The sequence below is a fragment of the Marmota marmota genome, unplaced genomic scaffold (genome assembly GCF_001458135.2).
Source record: "Marmota marmota marmota unplaced genomic scaffold, marMar, whole genome shotgun sequence".
In the NCBI taxonomy this organism is placed as follows: Eukaryota; Metazoa; Chordata; class Mammalia; order Rodentia; family Sciuridae; genus Marmota; species Marmota marmota.
Window position 1 is genome coordinate 33925171 of NW_025999982.1, and position 23036 is coordinate 33948206.

Consider the following 23036-nt stretch of genomic DNA (forward strand, 5'->3'; position numbering starts at 1 on the left):
ACTAAGCATCATCATCATAGTTGAGGAAAGGGAGGCCTGGACAGGCTCCGTAAGCTGTCTGCAGGCACAGAACTGATGTAAGGTGGAATAATATTACTCTACCATACTGCACATAATATGCACAATTTTATAAGGATAGTATTGGTATTAGTAGGACCAAGACCTCGTGATCCTCATTAATAATGATACAACAGCAGCAGCCCAGTGATAGGCCACCACACACCCTGGAGCATTAGATAAAAGGTTTCATATGGTTGGTCTCTCCTTTGCTTACTTCCCTGGCTTCACATCTTACTGACTTCACTCACAGTAAACTAACTCTGGTTATTCAGGAAACGTAGTTATCACAAGGGTCAGTCCTTTTTCTCATTTCAGGGCCCTTAAGTGTGACACTCTCCTGGCCTGAAATACAGCCACACAGTTCCCCTTTCCCTTCATTATCCACACAGTTAAGATTTCCTTTGAAAAGCTCTTGGATGCAATCTAGTCCCTCAGTAAACCCAATACTGCAGGAGTTTATAGTTTGGCTCTGTTGCTGTTATTTTGTTTTAACACCAAACACAGTCATTAGTTTGCTTTTCTATGTTCCATTTTAGAAATCATAAACACCGAGTTGCTTTCAGGAACTGAAGCCAATAAGGAGGGGGTGGGGNGAAATGGAGGGTTCGTAGCCAGGCCGGGGAGGGGTGGTGGTGGTGGTGGTGGTGAGGAATAACTTGTGTAGGTTGATACAGCAGGAGTGGGAGCCTTTTATTGTAGGACAGAGCTATTTATACATTCCACACAGCTTATCTTAATTAACATAAACTCCATACATCAGTCAACCAATAAGGAATCTCCACACTTAATGGCTTACAGTCAACCAATAAGGAATCTCCACACTTAATGGCTCGCTTTTGTTACTTCTCAAACCACTCCCTCTGGCATTTTGCCAGGCACCATCTAGACTTGTTTATAACCCTGGCAAAATGCCAGGTGTTATTTTGACTTGTTTACAGACTCTAACAGATCTGCAGTTTGCACCTCATAATTTCTACCTGCTCCTTAAGTGATGATGCAGGCAGCAGTTTCATACTTGCTGTTTGAAATATTCTCTCTCTTCCCTTCTCTTCTTGTCTCTGTAGGATTATTTTAGGGTAATCAGAAGATTACATAGTCTAAGTAGGACATTATTGCATTTATTTTTTGGACCTAATTTTTAAAATTTAATCAATTAGGTATTATTCTTTTAGAGAGGGAGTCCTGGGGATTCAACCCAGGAGGGCTATACAGTGAGCTATATCCCCAGGCCATTTTATGTTTTCTTTTGAGACAAGGTCTTTCTTGATCAATTGCTGCAGGTCTCACTTAAATTGTCTGGGCTTATCTCAAACCTGTGATCCTCCTGCCTCAGCCTCTAGCTAGGTGTTATTCTTTCACTGATTTTTCTAGATAATTGGTAGGATCGGCTAGTTATTATTTTTCTTTAACTTCCTCCCCAACTAACAATATTGTTCTCAATAATGTATTTTTCCCTATCCATCTACATAGAATCAAGCTTTGCTAACACAGAGCCTAAAAAATAGACAACCTCTTGTAATACAATGTGGCTTTCCAAATGCTGTCTTTCAATCATAACAAACTTTTTCAAAATAGTCATAAGAGCTATCCCTTTACTCACTTCATTCACTCTTTGACTAGCCACCCCTTTTAGGCTCCTAACTATTACTTCACTCAGTCTGTGATCTGCATGGTGTGAAGTACCAACATCACTACTGTGTTTTTACTTGCCAAAAAAAAAAAAAAATACAAGTGATAATCAAGCATTCTTTTTTTTTTTTTCCACTTCTTAAAACACTTTCTTCTGATTTCCCCTCCTTACCTTAAAAGGTCCTCCTTTTCTTCCTCCTTAATTCTTAATTGTCTTCAGAACCTCTAAACATGGTAATATTTTAGGATTTATTCTGTCTGCTCTTTTTATTTCTATCTCCATTTTCTCCCTAGGTGGTTATGTTTAGCACCATAAATTATAGTTACATCTGCATGTTGCTGTGTCCTATCTGTCTTCTGTCTGTCTGCCTATCTCTAGGTCTGATCTTTTACTCATGTCTTGATGCATACTCACATGTTTTGTATGCCCTGTTCAACACTCTTACTATTATATCTCTAGAATGATGCATATTATACTATATTATATTATATTATTATATTATATTATATTATATTATATTATATTATAGACTTTTGATGCTTAATGAGTATCTTTAAAATGAATTAAGTCACTGGAATGTTTCTAAATATAATATATGCCTTCAACTATGCAGAGTGAGAAATAGTTCATATGTAAATATGACACCTTTTGGAACATTATTTGAAAGTAAGTTTGCTCTTCGACAACATAGGTAAAATGTTGCCCCCAAACATTATGGATTTTACTAATTTTTCATGTGTTTATGACTATAAAATATAAAAATGCACTATTTTGTAATTTTTTAGTTATTTGTAGAATACTTGGTACAGCATTTTTAAATCATATTTCATATCATAATTTGATAGTAGACTCATAGTCTTTATAAGGTTAATGATTCTTTGATTTTTGTTTAATTAATAAAGGTGGTATTCTTAAAAACAATATTTTCCAAGTATTAACATTTAACACCTTATATCACATTAACTTTGCATGTGTAATGTATTCATTATTATTATAGCACATGGAGACAGATGCAAATAATACATACATTATATGTGATTTTTCACGAAGTTAGCAATGAGCTTGTAATTGTAAGTTTGTATATGTATGTTTACATGAAAATATCTGTATGACTAAAACATTTTTATGTTTGCTAAATAAATAAGACCATTCTTGTGTTTTCTTGAACTGTGGTATATTGGAATGATCACAAGACTGAGATTCAGAAAGTCATGTTTCCAATCCTGCTTTTGCTGCTGACATGTTGAACCATATTATCCTCTAGAATGTAAGCTCCACTTGGGCAGGCAATTTTGTCTGTTGGGATTATTGCTCTATCACCAGTGTCTAAAAGAAACTGGACCCAGAATCAATGCTGAACAGATTTGTTGCATGAATTACATTTATCCAGATTTACAGTTTTCAAATATATAAAACATGTATAAAACAGAACTGCTTCCAACCCTCACATTCCAATTTAATATTAGAGCCCTTATGAATTTAAATAAGACATATTCAAAGCTAAAACTGTTTATTCAACCTCTACCTGGACCTTGACATTGCTCAACTTGTCAAAGCTCTTTTCATTGAATATCTATTTATATGAATAAGACAACAGCTAGATAGCACTCCATCTGCCGTCTCCCATCAGACTAAAACAAAAACTTTACAATTATTAAGGTATTCAGATTCACAAATTTAGGTAAGTACAATAGAAAGTTTAATAACTAACCTCTCAAATGGTGTTTATCCAGTGTGTGTAGCATGTACACTTGGAAAATATTAAGGCATAAAACCCAACCTAAGAATTTCGGGATGCTCTGTAGATGTACTCTTCTTTAAAGAATCTGGAAATCTCAATTTAAGATTACAAACAAACTAAAGATCATTCTATTTTAAAATGTTTCTTGTCATTCATTGAACAAATATGTAGTGAATGACAAACATTTGAAACCTGTGTTAGTAAATGCAAGAAAAATCAAGTCTTGACAGTCTACAGTCAATGGTCATCTGGACAATCAGTCATCCATAGAGCCCTGAGATCTTTGGCAACAGTCTTTGGGCCAGAGTGAACATCAGCGGACATTAGGAAGACTGGAAAGGAAGCTTGGGAACCTGTGTACTACTGTAAGACAACCACCGCCTCCAGACCTCCAGGGCTCTTCACCAGTCGCCATGACTGTCCTGCAGCGTGCTGCTTGCCTCTTCTCTGCTTCATGGCTTGTGTCCTCACTTCCTCCATACTCCTACCTAATGACACCTGACTCCTTTTAAATAAAACCACTGCTGCTTTACCCATCATGCTCTACCCCCTTATACTGCCTAATATTTTGCCATAGCAATTATTACCACCCATATTATATCTTTAATTGTTCATTGCCTTTCCTGTAGAATGTAAGCTTCATAAGAGCAGGAAATTTGTCATTAATTAATATATCCCCAGTATCTAGGATAGTGAATGACACATAGTAGGTGCTTCATAAATAATTGTTGGGTGGATGGATTTTTCTAGCTAAGATTCTCATTATTTTTAGTAAGAATTGATATTCCACCATGTCTGTGTTGCCTCACACTGCCTTTGGTAAACATTTGTTATAAGTGTATCTGGCTCAGTACTTTGGTGATGTAGGTTAAGCATCCCTCCTCTGAAATGCTCAGGATCAGAAGCATGTCAGCTTCTATATTTTTTCAGATTTTGGAATATTTGCATACATATATAAAATGACATACTTGGAGATAGGACCCACATTTAAACACAAGTTCATTTATGCTTCATAAATACCATATATTCATAACCTGAAGTTAGAATACAGTATTTTCAGTGCACCTGCATTTTGATTCCAACCCATCACATGAAATCAGGTGTGGCACTGTGTCAGCACTCAAAAAGTTTGATATTTGGAGCATTTCAGATTTTTGGATTAGGGATGCTCAATCTGTATACACATGAGCTTTGCCCTGTTGCTCACTAGAGTCTAACCAATGTATTATGAACATGAATGAAATGTTGCTCTACCCACAGTGACTTCTTAAATGAACTACATCTAAGAAGAAGGAATAACATAAAAATGAATAACCACCAAAACTAAACTAAATTCCCTTAAAAAGAAAAATGGCCATATCGGGCTGGGGCTGTAGCTCAGTGGCAAAGCACTTGCCTAGCATGTGTGAGGCACTGGGTTCTATCCTTAGCTCCATGTCCATCTACAACTACAAAAGAAAAAAGAAAAAAAAAAGTTTTTTAAATGGCTCTAACTGAAGCAAGGCAGGAATTTCCTTGCCTTCAATAAGTATATGTGATCTACCATAGCAAGTCAGATGGGCAAGCTGCACCAAAAAGGATGAATGGAATTCTTGAGTCAGAGGTGGGGAAAATTGAGACAACCATGTGAATATTGGTAGGACTGTAAATTGCTACATTGTTTTTAAACAACAACTTAGAAATCCCTATTAATATTAAACATTTCTGCCATTTTATTAGCATTTCAACTTCTAGGAATTTCTATAAAATCTCTCCTATAACAACTGGAAACATCAAAATGCCCATCAACAAATAGGTGGCTTAATTTTGAAACCACATAACTGTAATGGAGCAGTGCAATCTTATAAAGAATAAATATAGAACTGTTTGTCATTGTGTTATACTGAATGGAATGAGAAAATTTGCACAGTAGAGATTATAACCACTGTTCCGGGCATACTCACGTTAACAGGAAGAAATACTCAGAATGCATCAGCCCTAATGGAAATTAGATTCTAACTGGGAAACATACAACAAATAGTTGGTGGTTTGATGGCAGATGAAGCAGTGCTCTGAAGAAAAACAAAGTACAAGGGAACAGAGAGTGATAGGGATCAAAAGAAGTTGTTCTCAGGAGGTGACATTGAAGCAGTGGTCTGAATGAAGTGAGGAAGCAAGGCAAGAACAGAAGGGACAGCCAGTGAGTAAGAAGGGCCCTGAGAAGGCATGCTGGAGTGTTCAAGGACATGCAAGGAAGGCTGTGTGCTGGGAGAACAAGGACATGGAATGAGAGAGAGAAGGTTGTATCTGGGGCCAAATTATTTAGTATTTTGTGAGCCATGATAACAATTTGAGTTTGCCTTAATTTTGATAGTGAGCTGTTATAAGATGTTGTGCAAAGGAGTGACATATTAAGATTTGCATCTTTTGAATCACGCTAACTATTTTGTGGACAATGTTCTGAGGAAGAAAAGAATGCAAGCTGTGAAGCCCGTATGGTGGATATTGCAGTTGCCTGAGTGACAAGAGTGGCTTGAAGTGGGACTGGAGCAGTAGTGAGGAGGGATAGTATCAGATTTATGCTCTATTTGAATAAAAAAAAGCACATGGATTAGCTGATTTATTGGACATAGGTTGTGTTACAAAGAGAAGTTGAGGATGACTACAGGGATTTGACCAGAACAATTGAGTGGAGTTGCCATTTGCTGAGGGAGTAGTTGGTGACAGAGGTCTGGAGCAGTCCCACTTTGTCTATGTTAATGTTGGAATGCCTGTTGGACCCCTAAATGGAGGTACTAGGCAGTCGAATTAATGACTGGCATTTAGGAGAAAGGGTAGGACTGGACTGCAGACACATTTGGAAGGCCTAAAAGTTCTTGCTTGGGATAACTTGGGAAGCAAGTTTAGAAAAAACTGCAAATGTCTAAATGCTCAGTCCTCCTATATCTGAAAGTCTTATAGAAGAAGAGGTTCTCATATAAGAGACTGAAGTGGAGCAACTAGTGAGAAAAGACAAAAAATAAGAGTACTGATCACAGAAGCAAAGTGAAAAGCAAGCATGGGCATAAAGAAAAATAGCTCCTAAATTATTAACTACCATCATCCTTTAGAGGAATGAAATGAGAAGGAATTTCCAATTTATGGAATACTTGAATATTTTATACCTACACTGATCTTAGAAACAAAAATAGCAATAAGAAGGTTAAGAACAATAAAGCAACAAAAATATAATCAACCTGCTAAAAAAATACATAAAAGCATCAGTACTAGACAATTTACAAAGGGATTTTACTGACCAAAAATCAGAGGAAGAAATGCTGCCTTTCAAATGACATATCTAAGAGTGTACCTACTCTACAGAGGATTTCTGAGGAAAGACATTTATGTTTGTGTTTTGTAGGTAACATTTATAGAGCATTTTCATATATTATTAATGGATATTGGATGATACTATACGGAAAACAGAAAGTAAACCTGAAATACTTATAGAATATACAGATGGAAAAAAAGTCTTTTTGTTTGTCTGAACTATTGGTGCTGCTCATATGTATAATCAAAAGTTTTAGTTTCATTTCCATGCCACGAATAGAATACTGGCTAGTGCATTTCACAGGGGGGCCCAAGGAAATTGCTCTGAACTTAGAGTGTATCAAGAACATGAACATGACAAGCCGGCATAATTCACAGTACAAATGGAGACATACCCAGAACTGCCAGTGAGAAGTCATGCAGCTGCACCAAAAGGCCATGAGATAAGCTGTGTTGCCTTAGAATTAGGATGGTACCTTGTATCTACTCACATTATCTATATGCATATGTAACTAGTATATGTTAAAGTGTTGTGAAAATCATCAAAGAAATTACTACTGCTTCACTTTATGAGAATTTCTAATACCTCATGGTACCAAATCTGTTATTTTTCATATTGGAAGTGTCTCTTTAAAGGACATGACCCCTTCCTTTAGGTCTGCTCCCACAAGCTTGGAGAGTTCCAGACTGGGAGAAACCCATTGGTTTGTTCAATACTATCTTTTCACCTAACCTGTTCGGTGATAAATCTGAATTTTTACTGATGTTTTCAGCAGCCATAATACACTGAGTTCATTTTGATTCATTGACATTTGGGTTCTGTCTGGAACTATGGCCATGGTTCACCTTCTGCTGTACTTTAGCCAAAGCACCCTTTAGTAAAGAGATTCAATTCAGCAAATTATTCTCTGACACTACTACTTTCCTGATTAAATGTATAATTACAAGGAAAATTCACTATGGTATTTTTAGGACCTATTGACACTCAGGGCAAAAACTATCTAAATAGAACTTAGGGTTTCTTTTACTCTCTCCTGTCAGAGTCCGGCCACAAGAAGTTAAAAAGTACCATTCAGAGAAGCACAGAAACAGGAATGGCAGCGGAAATGAGGAAGATGGTGAGACAGCCCAGTCGGGAGTCCACTGATGGCAGCATCAACAGTTACAGCTCTGAGGGAAAGTAAGTGAGTCAGCAGTCCTATGGCCTGGGGACCAGCCCCTGTGTGATGATCAGCAGAACAACAAAGCCCCCTAGGGTTACTGTGCTGCTGTTTCTTGTAACCTGAGTTTCACCATCCATTTACACCAGGGTGACATCTTTCAATTACCCTTCTGCACCTAGTCCCTCAAAGGCAAAAAAAAAAAAAAAAAGTTGAGTTACTCTAAATAAGCCATTTACATTATCTAGTAAAGCTAATCTTTACTAATCTTTCACTGATTATATGGTATAGAAATGCTACATTTAATGGATTCTTTTATAAGGAAAATTCATAGTATGCCGTGTCGCCAAAATCTCAATTAAAATTCAGAAGTGAGGAACTAATTTCTGATTTTCCTAGGTTTCTCCAAATTATTTGGGCTCTATGTTGTTGTAAGCAACTTACAATTTCTTGATTTTAAAACACTGTTAACTCATTTTTATCCTAGGGGGAAAATACTCCAGGATCTATCTACCTCATTATTTTGATGGTTGAAGTTTTAGTTCTGAAATTCGCTAATTATGAAAAAAATGTATTTTGAGTTTATTTATGTAGTTCTTAACCATTTTATATGGATCATAAACAAAAATCTGCATTTTCCTATGCTTAAGAATTTTTCTGGTAAAACTGAACTTTCATTTGGGTAGTACATCTTGTAAATAAATAATTATTATGGTTCAGTGGCTTAAATGGAAATTCTCCATGTACAAATTTTTTTTATAATTATTCATCCATTACTACTAGAATTACTTGTATCCAATCTACTATTAAAATTTCATTTTCTTTTGCTGGAAACTTTCTATATTGCTTTTACAATGAAATAAATTTATGCAAGTTAACGATTATGATACTCTTTCCCATTCTTGAAACTAGTTGGCCCCTGTTTATTTGATCAAATGATTGATGTGCATGCTTCAGGCAAGGTGTAGCTAAGAACAAAAAAAAGCAAATGTGAAAGTTACTGAGATAAACTTGCTTACAAAATATCAAAGTTTGAAAATGTAGTATAACGCAATGTGCAAATGAAAGATGAAAGACGCTATTTTCTGATACAAAAGAAAGAAAATTTATGTCTACCATGTATAAACCACTTAAACTCTCAGAGATTTATTTTCTTAGTCTCTGAGTGGGATAATATTCTGTGTACTGTTCAATTTTTTTGATTGTAGGAAATTAATGTGTAAAAGCACAAAGAGAAAAGAAAGCCATGCCATTAAGAAACATGTTACTTCAAAAAGTACTTATCGAATGCCAGCTATGTAACACGCATGGTTCTTGTTCCTCAGAGAGAGTTGTATTAATAAACAAAAAGAACACAGTCACCCTTTTGTGTGGCTTATACACTTAGGCTTTTAGTCAGTCATATTGTTGAAAGAAATAGACATGTTTTAGCCAACTGATTTTCATCTGGACTAAATAAAATCCTCAAATAATTTGAACATTTAATTCATTCAAAGAATAAATTATACATTTTATTTGTAAAGAAGGACTCATACTGTGATATAATATTTATTCAAGAAATTATTAACCACTGTTTTAAATTTTAACATCATGTTACTTAATGTTCATGAGAAATTATCTATGTAAGATTGATAACATTAAAATTTACATCTTATTTGTCAGTAATACATTTGTGTAGAGATGTGGATATGGTTTTAGAAGTGTTCACTTAATATATTAAAAACTCTCCTGCCAGGTGTAGTGGTGCAAGCCTGTAATCCCTGCAGTTCAGGAGGCTGAGGCAGAGCATAACAACTTTAAGGCCAGGTTCAGCAATTTGGTGAGGCCCTAAGTAACTTAGTGAGACCCTGTCTCAAAAAATAAAAAGAGCTGGAGATGTTGTGCCCAGTGGTTAAGTGCCTTTGGGTTCAATCCCCAGAACCAAAAAGAAAAACAACTCCTGAATCCCATCTTAAATTTAACTTTAGACCTTTTCTTACAGATGATGCAAATAGTAAGTAAACAGATTGTCTAAATAGTGTTTATGTTTCATGATCAAAATTAGTCAAATGGAAACTAACAAAGAAAATCTAGGTCACCTCGGGACTTTAGCCTGCACAAGGTCGGGAGTTGATCCGAGCACCACAGAAAAGAATAAATGTGGGAGAACTAACATTTTGTCTTTTGTTTTTTTGGTTTTTGTCATTTTGCTAATAGCTTAATATTTCCTGGAGTACGACTAGGAGCTGACAGTCAGTTCAGTGATTTTCTTGATGGACTGGGACCAGCTCAGCTTGTTGGCCGCCAAACCCTTGCCACCCCTGCAATGGGTAAGAATCATTCTCCTACAGAAAAGCTGATGTGTCATGGTTGACAAAATCGTATAAATTAGTGTAACAGTAATACAAATTAGAAACAATACTTTAGGGTGTTCCTGGTTACAAATGACTATTCTAATTTCTGGTGCACTTTTCTTATTTGAGAAATTAGACAAAATAAATAAAATGAGCCATAAACCTTGAATGACCATAAAACTCTATCAAGACAGATTCTATGGTAGATCCAAATATATGATAAAGGTGCCATTTCACAGCATGCAGAAAAAGAGATGGAATACTCAGAAAAAAATATGTTGACATAACTGTTTTTGTGAAAAATAATTAAAGAAATTGCCTCCATACTTTAAAACTTATTAAAAAATGTGTAATATTTTAGAATCAATTGTTAAAAAAAGGAGGTTAGACAAAGATTATTGGAAAATACTTCATCTTGGAGTAAGCAAGAACTTCCAAAGGATCAAACTGAAGTTGGAGAGTTAAAAAAATTGAAAAGGTGATGTTTATGCTAAACAACAGATATTGGTATTGTGTTCATTCCTTTTGTATGGTGGTCTCAGCACTGCCACAGTGGTTTAGGTAGTACTAATACAAATTTTAGGTTTATGTACTCAGAGATAATTAATTACCTTTGGTTGCAAGGAGGATACATACATGCCACAAAAGATGGCATTAGACAATTATGGTTTAAGAATTGCTGTTCCTAATAGAAAAGTTGAAACATATGTGTTTATAAATAATTGTGGCCTAGTGTGTATATTTTTTAGGTTTTTGTTTTTCCTCAGTTAAAATATTCAGGTTTCAAAAAAATAAAAATTAAAGGAAAGAAAACATCTATAAGTTGAACATCCCAATATCTATAACAACTTCCAGATAAAACACAAACAAAGTAAAAATATTGTATAAAATTACCTTCAGGCTATATATATAAGATATACTTGAACATAAATGAATTTCATTTATGAAATAATACGATATATGTATATCATACATACGATATACATATGCACACATTTCAAAATCTGAATATATATGAAATCTGAAACACTTCTGGTTCCAAGCATTTTGGATAAAGGTCATTCAACCTATATTAGCATAGTATACTCTAAAGTAAACTTTTTTAAAAAGATGATAAATGGAGAAAATTATATGTAACAACTACAACAAATATTTTCCTGGGTGACATGAGATTCCAGCCTGATAGGATCCATGGAATACTGAACAAACTGGATGAAAATAGATTAACTGAAAGATATACATCATCATGGAATTTTGCAACACTGGCAATTAACAGAAAATCAAGCAAGTTTCCTGAGAGACAACTTAATGCTATACATATCTACCAAAAAATCAGATTCTTATTGGACTCTTCAATAATAACACTGAAAACCAGAAGACTGTTATGCAATACCTTCAAAATGCTGAATAACAACTGATTTCCAATCTAGAGCATAAGATCCAGCCAAATAAGTTTGAGGATAGAATAATGCATACTTGAACAAGCAAATTTTCGAGTTATTCTCCTCATATCCAGCACTGATCAGAAAGTTACTAGAGGATTTACTTCAACAAAATGAACTAAGTGAACTTTTTAAATTGTGAGCCAAAAAAGAGGAAGATAGATCCAGTGAATAAATTCCGTTCCTCACAAAAAGGAGATAATTATGGGATACTCAGCATGACAGTGCAGAAAGATCTAAATATAACAGCTTAGGAAGATTTTAATAGAATCTGTACAAACTGTAGCACGTCAGGTTTTATAAGGCAAAATCTATAGGATACTTAATGTTTTTGCTTTTATTGAAGACAAACAACAAGGAGAGAATAAGGGTTTGAATTAGTGATAAAAATGTAAGCAAAGGCTTTTATAAAATGACACTTATTAAGTATGGAAAAAAGGAGAAGTAACTGTAGTGTTCTGGTTCATACAGCTATAAATAAGGTTACATAATCATAATTATATAAATGTTAATATTGGTATAACTGGAATGACAAAAATTGTCAGGTATGTGGCATAGGTAGGAAGACAGTTAAAACAGATCAAAATTGGGAGTTAGTAATACTTAAAATTAGTGTTTAAAAACAGTAAAATACCAAAAAAATAGATAAAAATATTGAAAATTTTGAGAAGTGACTTTTAGAAGGCCAGAAGTTGAGAGGGAATTGTTGTCTGTTATTTATACTAAAAATAGATCTTATGCAGCTGTTTGGCCATGTATACTCTGTGCATATGATTAATAAAAACCTTTTAAAAGTTTAAATGAAAAAATTAGAGACCTCTAGGAGCTAAAGTCTAAAACAGAATTATGAAGCTAATGAGAAAGTCTGGAACAATGAAGTTAATCAACTGATACGCCAAATAGAATTCACACCTGAGAAACTGGTCAAGCCAACTAAAAATAACTTAGAAACTTAGTTATAATATCATTTTCAGAGATAAAGTTTCATATGTAATCCACAGGAAAAAAGACAAAGAGATTGTTAAACAAAACCAAGAATATAGTTTTAAGAAAATGAATTGGAGAATGAAAACTATAATGATTAATATTTACAACTTGGTTCATGAGCTAAATGATGTACTGAATGTAGTTAAAGATAGAATTAGTGAAATGCAAGGAGGATCATAGAAAAATCACCCCAATTCAGCCTGAATTTGAGAATTTGAGATGTAGGGAGAATAAACTAACAAATTCAAACTTTTGCTAATAGGATCCCAAAGAGAGAATAGAGAAACATTTTAGAAAAAACACAATAATGGCAGTGGAGCCACTCAAGAAAAATATGAAATCTGAGATATTGAAAGAACCTACTGAGGGCTGGGGTTGTGGCTCAGTGGCAGAGCTCTTGCCTAGCATGCATGAGGCACTGGGTTCGATCCTCAACACCACATAAAAATAAACAAATAAAATAAAGGCATACATCTACAACTACAAAAAATAAAAATAAAAAAGAAAGAACCTACTGAGTGCTGAAATGAATATTATTGCAAAACAAAAAAGGATAATGCACTATTGAGATATTTTAGGACCTCGACTCAAGTCGTGAAGAAGAGTCATAAGGAAGATAAGAAGATTGCCTCGACAAGAAACAAAGTAAATCAACAGGTTTTATTTTTCAGCAATGTAAAATAAATAAATTAATAAATAAAAAGCCTTTAAAAGAACTGATTCTCAAAATGCTGAAGAAAAGAACTACCAACTTTTATTCAGGAATAAAGATGAAATAGAGGCATACATATTTACACACAGACTCAAAGTTTACCGCTCTTTACTAAAAGATATACTTTAGCAAGAAGAATAAACTAAAAAGAATGAAATATAAGGGGCAATGATGAAAGAAATGAATGAAACTTGGTTCATTAATAAACTGAATTAATAATTATTATGTAACCTAAACAAAACGAGAAAAAGCACCCAGGAAAAAAGCAATATAAAACAAAATAAAATGAGGATGCTGGTCAAAATCTATATGAGAGTTCTAAAGATCTTCCTCTTTTTTGGGAATAAGTAGAAACACTAATTTTGGATTTTTAAATATAAAAATAGGAGTCCATGTGTTAAATATTTAATAGTCTCTAAAATAAAATAATTAAAATATTTTAATTCTATACTAGTAAAGGGATGGACAGAATAAATAAATGAATGTGCTTATATGACAAAATAAAGGAACAAAAATAGGTCAATTAAAAACAATACAAAATAACAAAAAATAATTTACTTTTAAAATTAATCTCAATACATGAAATAAGTTTTTCTCAAACATTAAGGATCAATGATATTGAAGAAACAAAACATAGCTATATGTTACTATTCACCAGACATAAATATAGAATCAAAAATAAATAATAAAAAGGTTGACAAAAAAGATACAGAGAATTTGGCTATACCAATGGTGAAGTAGGTAATTCATACCAAACCGCCTACTGAAAATACCTGGAATATCTACATGTTTGCTTCAGTGCCTGGCTCCTGGGGAGTACAGATGCCTTGGATAATGGTGAGCCTATGTCCACAGCTACTCTTGTACTGGAGGGATTTACTGTTTTGTGTTTCCCTGCAGAGGATCTAAGGATCTGAGCTGTGTATCTTCTTACTTGTAAGACTTAGGCCAAGAATTTAAGTTAGCCTATTGATCTGTCCTTGCTCTCTGTTAGGATCTGAAAGATCTCTATCCTGAAAATCTGTGCAAATTGGAAGTAGGTGGAACTCTGTAGAAGCTAGAGCTCTAATTACATAAGTCCTTGATATTGATTAAAGTGATCCAAGATTGCAGACACCTTGCAAAAGCAAAAATAAATCGTTTCTGATAAAGACAACATCCTAAGTAACAACTTTTTTTTTCTAAAAACAATTTTCAGACATCAAGCACAAACACCAGGCACACAAGAAAGGAAAACCAAAATAATTTTAAATGTAGAAACAGCATACAATGGAGAAAAAACTCAAATGATTTCAGATAGTAAAGTTAATATTTAAACTAAAAATACTTACATGTTTCAAAGAGCTTTAAAAAAAAGATGGTGAATGACATTAGAAAATAAAAACCACTGAAAAGAACACAATGACAATTCTAGATTTTAAAAACATAACTAAGCTTAAGAACTGAATGGTTGAGTTACCAGTAGTTTAGGCAGAGCTGGGAAGAGAATTGAATAACTAGTGAATAAGCCATAAGAAGTTATCCAGAATTTATCACAGATGTAGATGAATGGAAAATATAAATAAGAAGTTAAGAGCTGGGGATAAAAGGTGAGGTTTAATAAATGTGCAATTAAAGTTCCAGAACAAGGGAGGAGAGTATAATGCAGAACACACGATTAAAAATGCAATGATTAAGGCAGTGGCACACACCTGTGATCTCAGTAGCTCAGGAAGCTGAGGCAAGAGGATTGCAAGTTCAAAGCCAGCCTCAACAACTTAATGAGGGCTTAAGCAACTTAGCAAGACCCTGTCTCAAAATAAAAATATAAAAAGGGCTGATTATATTGCTTAGTGGTTAAGTGCCCCTGGGTTTAATCAACAGTACCAAAATAAATAAATAAATAAACGTAATGTAATGACTGAGAAATTTTCCAAACTGAAATAAACATCGGTCATACTTTCCAAAGTCCCTATGAACCTTATGCAAAAATATCCAGCAATATTAAAAATAATAATATCACAACCAAATAGTATTTTTTCCACAAATATTTAGCTGGTTTAATAATTGATAAACTTGCCAATATCTGATATAACTTGCCACATTAATCTAATTGAAGACTAAAAGTGACCATCTTCATATATGCAGAAGAAATGTTTGATAAAATTCAATATTCATTTATGATTTTAAAATTTTGATTCTTGGGTTATGGCTCAGTGGTAGAGTGCTTGCCTAGCACATGTGAGGCACTGGGTTTGATCCTCATCATCACATGAAAATAAATAAAATAAAGATATTGTGTCAATCTACAATTTTAAAAAATTCCAGAAAAAAAAATTTCAGTAAACTAGAATAGAATGGAGCTTACTTAGTCTGATAAGAGTTTATATAGACATGTATTTATACATGTGTACACACACCAGATTGGACCAGGAAAAAAAATGTTTCAGTATAAAGACAAATGCTTTTAGAAATACACATCCTCACACACGATTGTTGGAAGTTAAATATTGATTCAGTCCCAGTTTTGAATTATATGCCAATATTTAATAAAAATGAAAATGTGTATGTGCTATGACCAGTCAGTTCCACTTCTAATTATGTATCCTCAAAACTATCTTCGAAGCACTTTTTTTTAGTTGTAAATAGACACAATACTTTTATTTATTTATTTATTTATTTATTCATTTATTTATTTATTTGTTTGTTTGTTTTTATGTGGTGCTGAGGATCGAACCCAGCGCCTCACACATGCTAGGCAAGTGCTCTACCACTGAGCCACAGGCCCAGTCCCTGCAGCACTTTTTATAATGGCCCCATATAGAGGGGAAAAAAGACCCCCAAAGGGAGATTAGTTAAATAAAATATGGAATAGTCACACAATAGATTACCATATAGCTACTGAAAGGAAAGATCTAGATGTCTATACATCAACTTGGATGGGTGTCTAAGAAACATTAAGTGAAGAAAGAAAGTTGCTTACACAAGTGTCTAAAATTTGGAAATCTGTCTTGGGATCTATATTTTAAAAAATATAACCCATTAAATAATTTAAGAGGAAATAGAAGATAGAAAAAACATGGATAGAAGTATAAGCATGGATAGGAGTATAAGTATGAAATATTCTACCCACAAAAAAATTAGCAGAGGGGTTGGGGGATAGGTCCAGATGTTTTCACAGATGAATTCTAAAAAAAATGTGAATGCAGGATACATGAAAATTCTGGAAATAGCATTCCAAAGAAATAAAAATGAGGGACCTATCTCCTATTCTTTCTAATTGCTAACCTAATTTCATATCAAACTATAGGGGGCTACATAAGCCTCTGCCTCCCAAATAACCAAAGAAATGCAAATTAATATAAATTTTAAATCATCAGATTTACAAAACTTAGATATATTCCTCATACCAAAATGAGGATGGGAGGGGCTGGGATTGTGGCTCTAAGTAGCAGAGTGCTTGTCCAGCATGTGTGAGGCACTGGGGTCAATCCTCAGCACTGCATATAAATAAATAAAATAAAAGTCCATTGACAACTAAAATATTTTTTTAAATGAGCATGGGAAATGGGAAGATAGATATTTCTAGTGATAGCCTTTCTAAAGAAATATTATAGCTTTCTAAAGGATGTTTGCTGATGTACATGGAATTTATGAATGTCCATAGATACATACACTTAAAATCCAGGAACTTAATGTTCAAGAAATAATTGACCAAGTGTACAAGAATTCTTCTAAAATTGTTCAGCAGAATGCTTTTATAATCATAACAATATAAATAACCCATATTTTCATCAATAGGGGACTGGTTAAATAGGTAAATACACATCCATTCAGTGGCCTATTTGTCAATAAAATGACAATGTATGATACATAGATGATGATACATAGATGCAAAGACAGAAAAAAAGTACTTATGAGATTACTATGATATTCACCAAAATATTAATGATAGTTTTCTATAAATAATAGAAAGACAAATAATTAAATATTTCACCAATAAGCAAATGGATGACAATAGAGGAAAGAGCTCATTAGAGTATAGACTCATGTAAATCCTTCAGTATTGTAGTTGGTGATTTTTTTTCAACTAATTCATGAAGCTTTTAAAATGGATTAGTACAGAGAAAGATCAAAATTTGATTTGAAAACCAGGAAGGAAAAGTGAGTTAGGGCAGGACCTCCTAAAATTAATTTCTTTTTAAAGATCATAAAGATAGTTGGAGTTTGTTAGGGGCCTCTGCTTTTTAACTGCTCATAACTGCAAAGAAGCTGAGACATTTTCCTTTGCCTCCACTTGCAGGTGATATACAAATTGGAATGGAGGATAAAAAGGGCCAGTTAGAAGTTGAAGTTATTAGAGCACGAAGCCTGACGCAAAAACCTGGCTCCAAATCGACACCTGGTGAGGGAAAGTTCTGCTCATTAATAAGTACACAGACAACATCAGAGCATGGTCCAGTGAATATCAGGCAGAACCCTGAGACTTTTGCTGCATTTGGATTTTATATGCTTGCTTGTGCATCATCCAACTGATTAAAAAGACAGCTACTCTGTGATTTCTGATTGTATAAAAGTGGACCTGAATTTTCTTTGCATGATTATTCTGCTAGAAGATATTAGAAGGAGTATCATCATATTTTTAAAAGTTTAAATACAGTACATTCTTAAGTTGTACCAATTATTTTCTTTCCATATATTTGTAAATAAAAAGAAAAAAGAATTTAGTTCTAATTTTAAAGTGAGCTTTAAAATATAAACCTGAATTGTAATGCCTGCCATAAACCAAGGAAGTCAAAAGTCTTCAAGATAACTTTGTATACATTTGTTTAAAATGAGGAAAATGACAGTAGTGCTAATATGTAGGTGTTTAGAAATAGAATTTGTAGAGCAATGGATATTTCAAGTGATCTAAATAGTTAATGGGAAGTAGTCAATAAGCATCTCTAATTCTTTAATAAGGTATTCTCTAATTTAAAAACAAAAAGTGCATCCAAATACTAATTTCTTTTTGTTAATCTACCTTTGTTTAGCACCATATGTCAAAGTTTATCTTTTGGAAAATGGAGCCTGTATAGCCAAGAAGAAGACAAGAATTGCACGGAAAACCCTTGATCCTTTGTATCAGCAGTCCCTGGTTTTTGATGAAAGTCCACAGGGTAAAGTTCTTCAGGTCAGTAATAATTTGGCCTTTGACATTATAATTTCTATGTTAACCATATAAATACCAAAGGCATGGACAAACATGAAAAGAATAAAATTCAGTAAAGGTAATATTATATTCTTGCATAGAAAAAATAACCACAAGTAGTTAATTTTCAATACAAAAATATATAGTATTAACAATATCTGATGGATTAAGTGGAAAACAAAATTTTTATTTTCTCTCTCCGTTTTCTCCATCCTCTCCTTCTACCTTTGCCCTGTCTTATCCTTCTCCTAGCCTCAACAGATGGATGACGGATGGATGGATACATAGATAGATAGATAGATAGATAGACAGATAGATAGATAGATAGATGGATGGATAATCGAGAATTACTGTGTACCAGACATGAACTAAAAAGAGGAAGAATGGAGAATAAAAAGAGAAACATATAGGCACCGTGGTGAACCCAGGATAGATTTGATGGGTGCTCATATACCATTCTCTTTTGAAAGTTTGTAATTACCATGTACAATAAATATTGTTATCATGTTAAAGACTATGTCTGAGGAGCACAGAGATTAATTTGGGAAAGTTACTCAGTAAATTGCAACAGCAGGATTCACCAACCCTTTGTGTAAAGCAGTCGAATGCATTCAGTAGAGAACCTTGATGGATAACTGAAGAATGTTCATAGAGCCTGGGCGTTACATGTGATGGAAAGCTTACCCAACAGCAGTGGGAGAGCATCCAGATTGCAATACCTATCAATGAGCCAACTACTTATTAACATCCTATCAAATCAAAATTGTTAAGCATATCCTCAAAAGGTACCACCAGCTCACAGTCATTTTTCAACCTTTCACTTTACTACCAAGTCTATAATATAAAAAAGTGAAGTAAATAATGTTATTATTTTTATATACTGATGGTGCATGCACTCATTGGTAACCTGAGTTAAATTGTTTGCTTTGCCCTCCAAGGTTAAAAATTTTACTTTTTAGAACTATATAGTCACTTACATTGCTTATTAGATAGTACTTATACAAGAAAGATGTTGAATTTACATAATTTTATATTTTATTTGTTCTTATTAGTTATACATAATAGTAGAATATATTTTGACATATTTTACATATATGGGGTATAACTTCTCATTCTTCTGGTTGTACATGATGTAGATTACATTGGTTGTGTAATCATATATGCACACAGGATAGTAATGTCCAGTTCATTCTACTATATTTCCTATTCCCATTCCCCCTCCCTTCCCTTCATCCCCCTTTGTCTAATCCAAAGTACTTCTATTCTTCCCTACCCACCCCCTTTATTGTGAGTTAGTATCCACATATCAGAGAAAACATTCATCCTTTGGTTCTTTGGGATTGGCTTATTTTACTTAGCATGGTATTCTCCAGTTCCCATCTGTGTACCGGCAAATTTCATTCTTCTTTATGGCTGAGTAGTATTTCATTTTATATTTTTTATATATTTCATTTTATATATTTCATTTTTTATATATATATATATTTCATTTTATATATATATGTGTGTGTGTGTATATATATATATATATATATATATGTATATATATATATATATAGAGAGAGAGAGAGAGAGAGAGAGACCACATTTTCTTATCCATTCATCTGTTGAAGGGTACCTAGGTTGCTTCTATACTTTAGCTACTGTGAATTGAGCTTCTATAAACATTGATGTGACTGTGTCACTGTAGTATGCTAATTTTAATAGATCTTTATTTCTTTAGCACAGCTTATATAGATAACACTTCTTACTGACTAGGATAATAATACTCTCATTCTTTCAAATTTGAAATTATTGCCAAGTGTTTCTAAGCACCATAACCTTAGTAATTCTTCTTATCTATGCTTCCTCCTTGGAGTTGAATGCATTTCCTCTTCTTCACTGACTGGCCCATGTTTACTGAATAGATGTGTTGAACCCATCAACCATGTGATAGAGAAAAAGTTCAATTATGTTGTATTTCTATGTCTCTACAGGTGATTGTCTGGGGAGACTATGGCAGAATGGACCATAAATGTTTCATGGGTGTGGCTCAAATCTTGTTGGAAGAACTTGATCTCTCCAGCATGGTCATTGGATGGTACAAATTGTTCCCACCTTCATCACTGGTGGACCCCACAGTCACTCCCCTAACCCGCCGGGCTTCCCAATCATCTCTGGAAAGTTCAACTGGGCCTCCCTGCATTCGATCATAGTGAACTCATACCAGAGTCATTCCAATAAAACTCTACCTTTCAGGATACCAGATATTTCATGATCAAAAGCATTGTTGGAGACAGACAATCAACTTGTGTTTTGCTTGTAGTAGTTTTTCAATAATATGTCCCAATTGTTGTTTCAAACATGGCTTCATATGACAGAACAAGGCAATCTATCAAATTACAGTGAGAATCAACGTGCTAGTGAGAGTCACTGATGCTTCTAACAAATAGAAAAAGAGGAAACTTCAAGTTCACACACACACACACACACACACATCACACACACACATACACACATTTGCACACACACATGCACATACACCAAATTGAACAAACTGGAAACTCTCACTCTATGAAAAGTTGTATTTTACACATTTCTGCATAGACCACACGCAGTGTTATTTCCCTGGTGTTTAAGAAGGTTTTTGTTCTTTTGTATGTTTTGGTTATTTGTGTGTTGTTTGTTGGTGTTGGGTTTCTTGAGTTATTGTTTTGATTTTTCTCACTGTATTTGTTATTTCCACTGTTTTTTTTTTGACTATATCCAAACAGGCTTTGTAATGCTAACAGAGACCCTTCCTTTCTTTTTCCAAAAGTATCCAAAAAAAGGGCTGAAGCAGTCTCTGTAGCATCTCCCCAAATTGTTCAAGAGATAGATGAGGTGAGGCCAATTAAGCGTTCCATTGACTTTCATTTTATAGTTCTTCAAAGTCTTACGTGTGGAAATCCAAAAGACAAAAAGTTATCTTCCAGAATAAATTATCACAGAATTACTTTTTAAATGAGGAACATATCCATTTGCATTCCAGAAAATTAATTTGTGTTTTCCATTGTTTCACATGGAAGACTTTTAAGTCAATCTGCAACTAATGCTGGGGACTAAAACTTACCACATAATTGTACTTTGAAAACCCTCCTTGTAATGCCTTTTTCTTCCTGATATCAAAAGAAAATATGCTCATGTGTACAAAACGTACTTTTGACTTCCCAGAATGGTGACTAGAAATAGACTTGAGCCTAAGACACTGTCAGTTACACCCAGGCTTCTCAACCATGCCTCAGTGTAGACACCTTCATCTGCCCTGGAAAGAGCATGGTATGAGCTGTTCAGTATGCCACTGGAAATTCCAGTTGAAATATTCTGCACTAAACTAATGTTTTTATTGAATTTTAGTTTACATTTCTTTGAGGTCGATGCAAGCACAAAGCGTGATTTTTTTAATGCAAAGTATCTTACTTTTTTGGGAGAAAATAAAACAAAGTCAAACTTCAACTTGCATTTCCTTCATTTGAGTTTTCCTTGGCCTTGATGTTCCCCTGTGACATTCTGTATATGTGCTACAAACTGCAGGCTCTGCAGGTGCATCGATATGTTCTCCCTCTTATGAGTCATTCAGTTTTGTGATTACACAGATAGAGCAGCATGACTTGGAACTGTTCAAAGCTGCATGCACGTTTTGTAAAAAAAAAGAAAAAAGAAAAAAAAGAAAAGAAACAAAGGTTATTTAATAACGTATGTTAGTTCCACATAGGCCAGCTTGTATGTTGCATGTATTGTACAGTTTGCTCGTTAATTACTATACTAAAATAACCAAGAAATCTAAGCCATCCATTTTTGTTATAGACATTTTGCAGGTTTTAGCCAGACTCAGTCTGGGTCTGGGGTGAAATGTCTATAGATGGACTTTATTTTTTACCCTCTGGAAAACGTGATGTAGTATGGACCAAATTCCTTCTAATAAATATTTTGGTGTAGATTCCTACTGTGGGGCTGTAACACATGTAGACACTGTGTACACACTAGGTTTTAATCCATAGACATACTGCCTGCACCAAGTGAATTATTTATTATTATTTACACATGCCAGAATTATCTGCCCATCATTCCACAGGGCACAGATTGACCACTGCTCACCAGGCTGAGCAGGAGGAGCTGAAGCATTGGTGCACTTCTACTAGATTCCGTTCTGTCTTAGTGGCCAACAATCAAATGATTATAATTGGATAGTATCTTTCTATTTTGACCACTTGTCTTAACACTCCCCTGTGCTTTTAAATGAACTTCCAACTCATGTATGTAAACATGTTTAATAAAATTTACTTTTCATGTCAGTCAGTAGCCATCTGTGTTCTATGTTTTGCCAGGTTTCCATTGTGGGGTCAATGGTGCAAAATGGGAGCCAGAGCATGGGAAGGGGAGGCTGGGATTTGTTGTCTGCTGCGGGCATTTGACTTGACTTGTCACTGCACTATCTATGTCTTAATCTACGGCCCAAAAGGTACTTTGCATCACATACAAGTTTTCACTTTGT

General features: G+C 34.2%; 1 protein-coding gene across 49 annotated transcripts in view; it reads left to right on the forward strand.

Moving 5' to 3' along the window:
* Positions 1 to 22836, forward strand: part of Rims1 (regulating synaptic membrane exocytosis 1) — a 440790-nt gene extending 417954 nt beyond the window's left edge. For all 49 annotated transcript variants that reach the window (XM_048805631.1, XM_048805635.1, XM_048805636.1 and 46 more), the window contains 5 exons: positions 7761 to 7899; positions 10076 to 10188; positions 17636 to 17737; positions 18366 to 18505; positions 20500 to 22836. In XM_048805631.1, coding sequence (XP_048661588.1) covers positions 7761 to 7899; positions 10076 to 10188; positions 17636 to 17737; positions 18366 to 18505; positions 20500 to 20718 — 713 coding nt within the window. In that variant the 3' untranslated portion in view covers positions 20719 to 22836. The remainder of the gene's footprint in view (positions 1 to 7760; positions 7900 to 10075; positions 10189 to 17635; positions 17738 to 18365; positions 18506 to 20499) is intronic.
* The last annotated feature ends 200 nt before the right edge of the window (positions 22837 to 23036 follow it).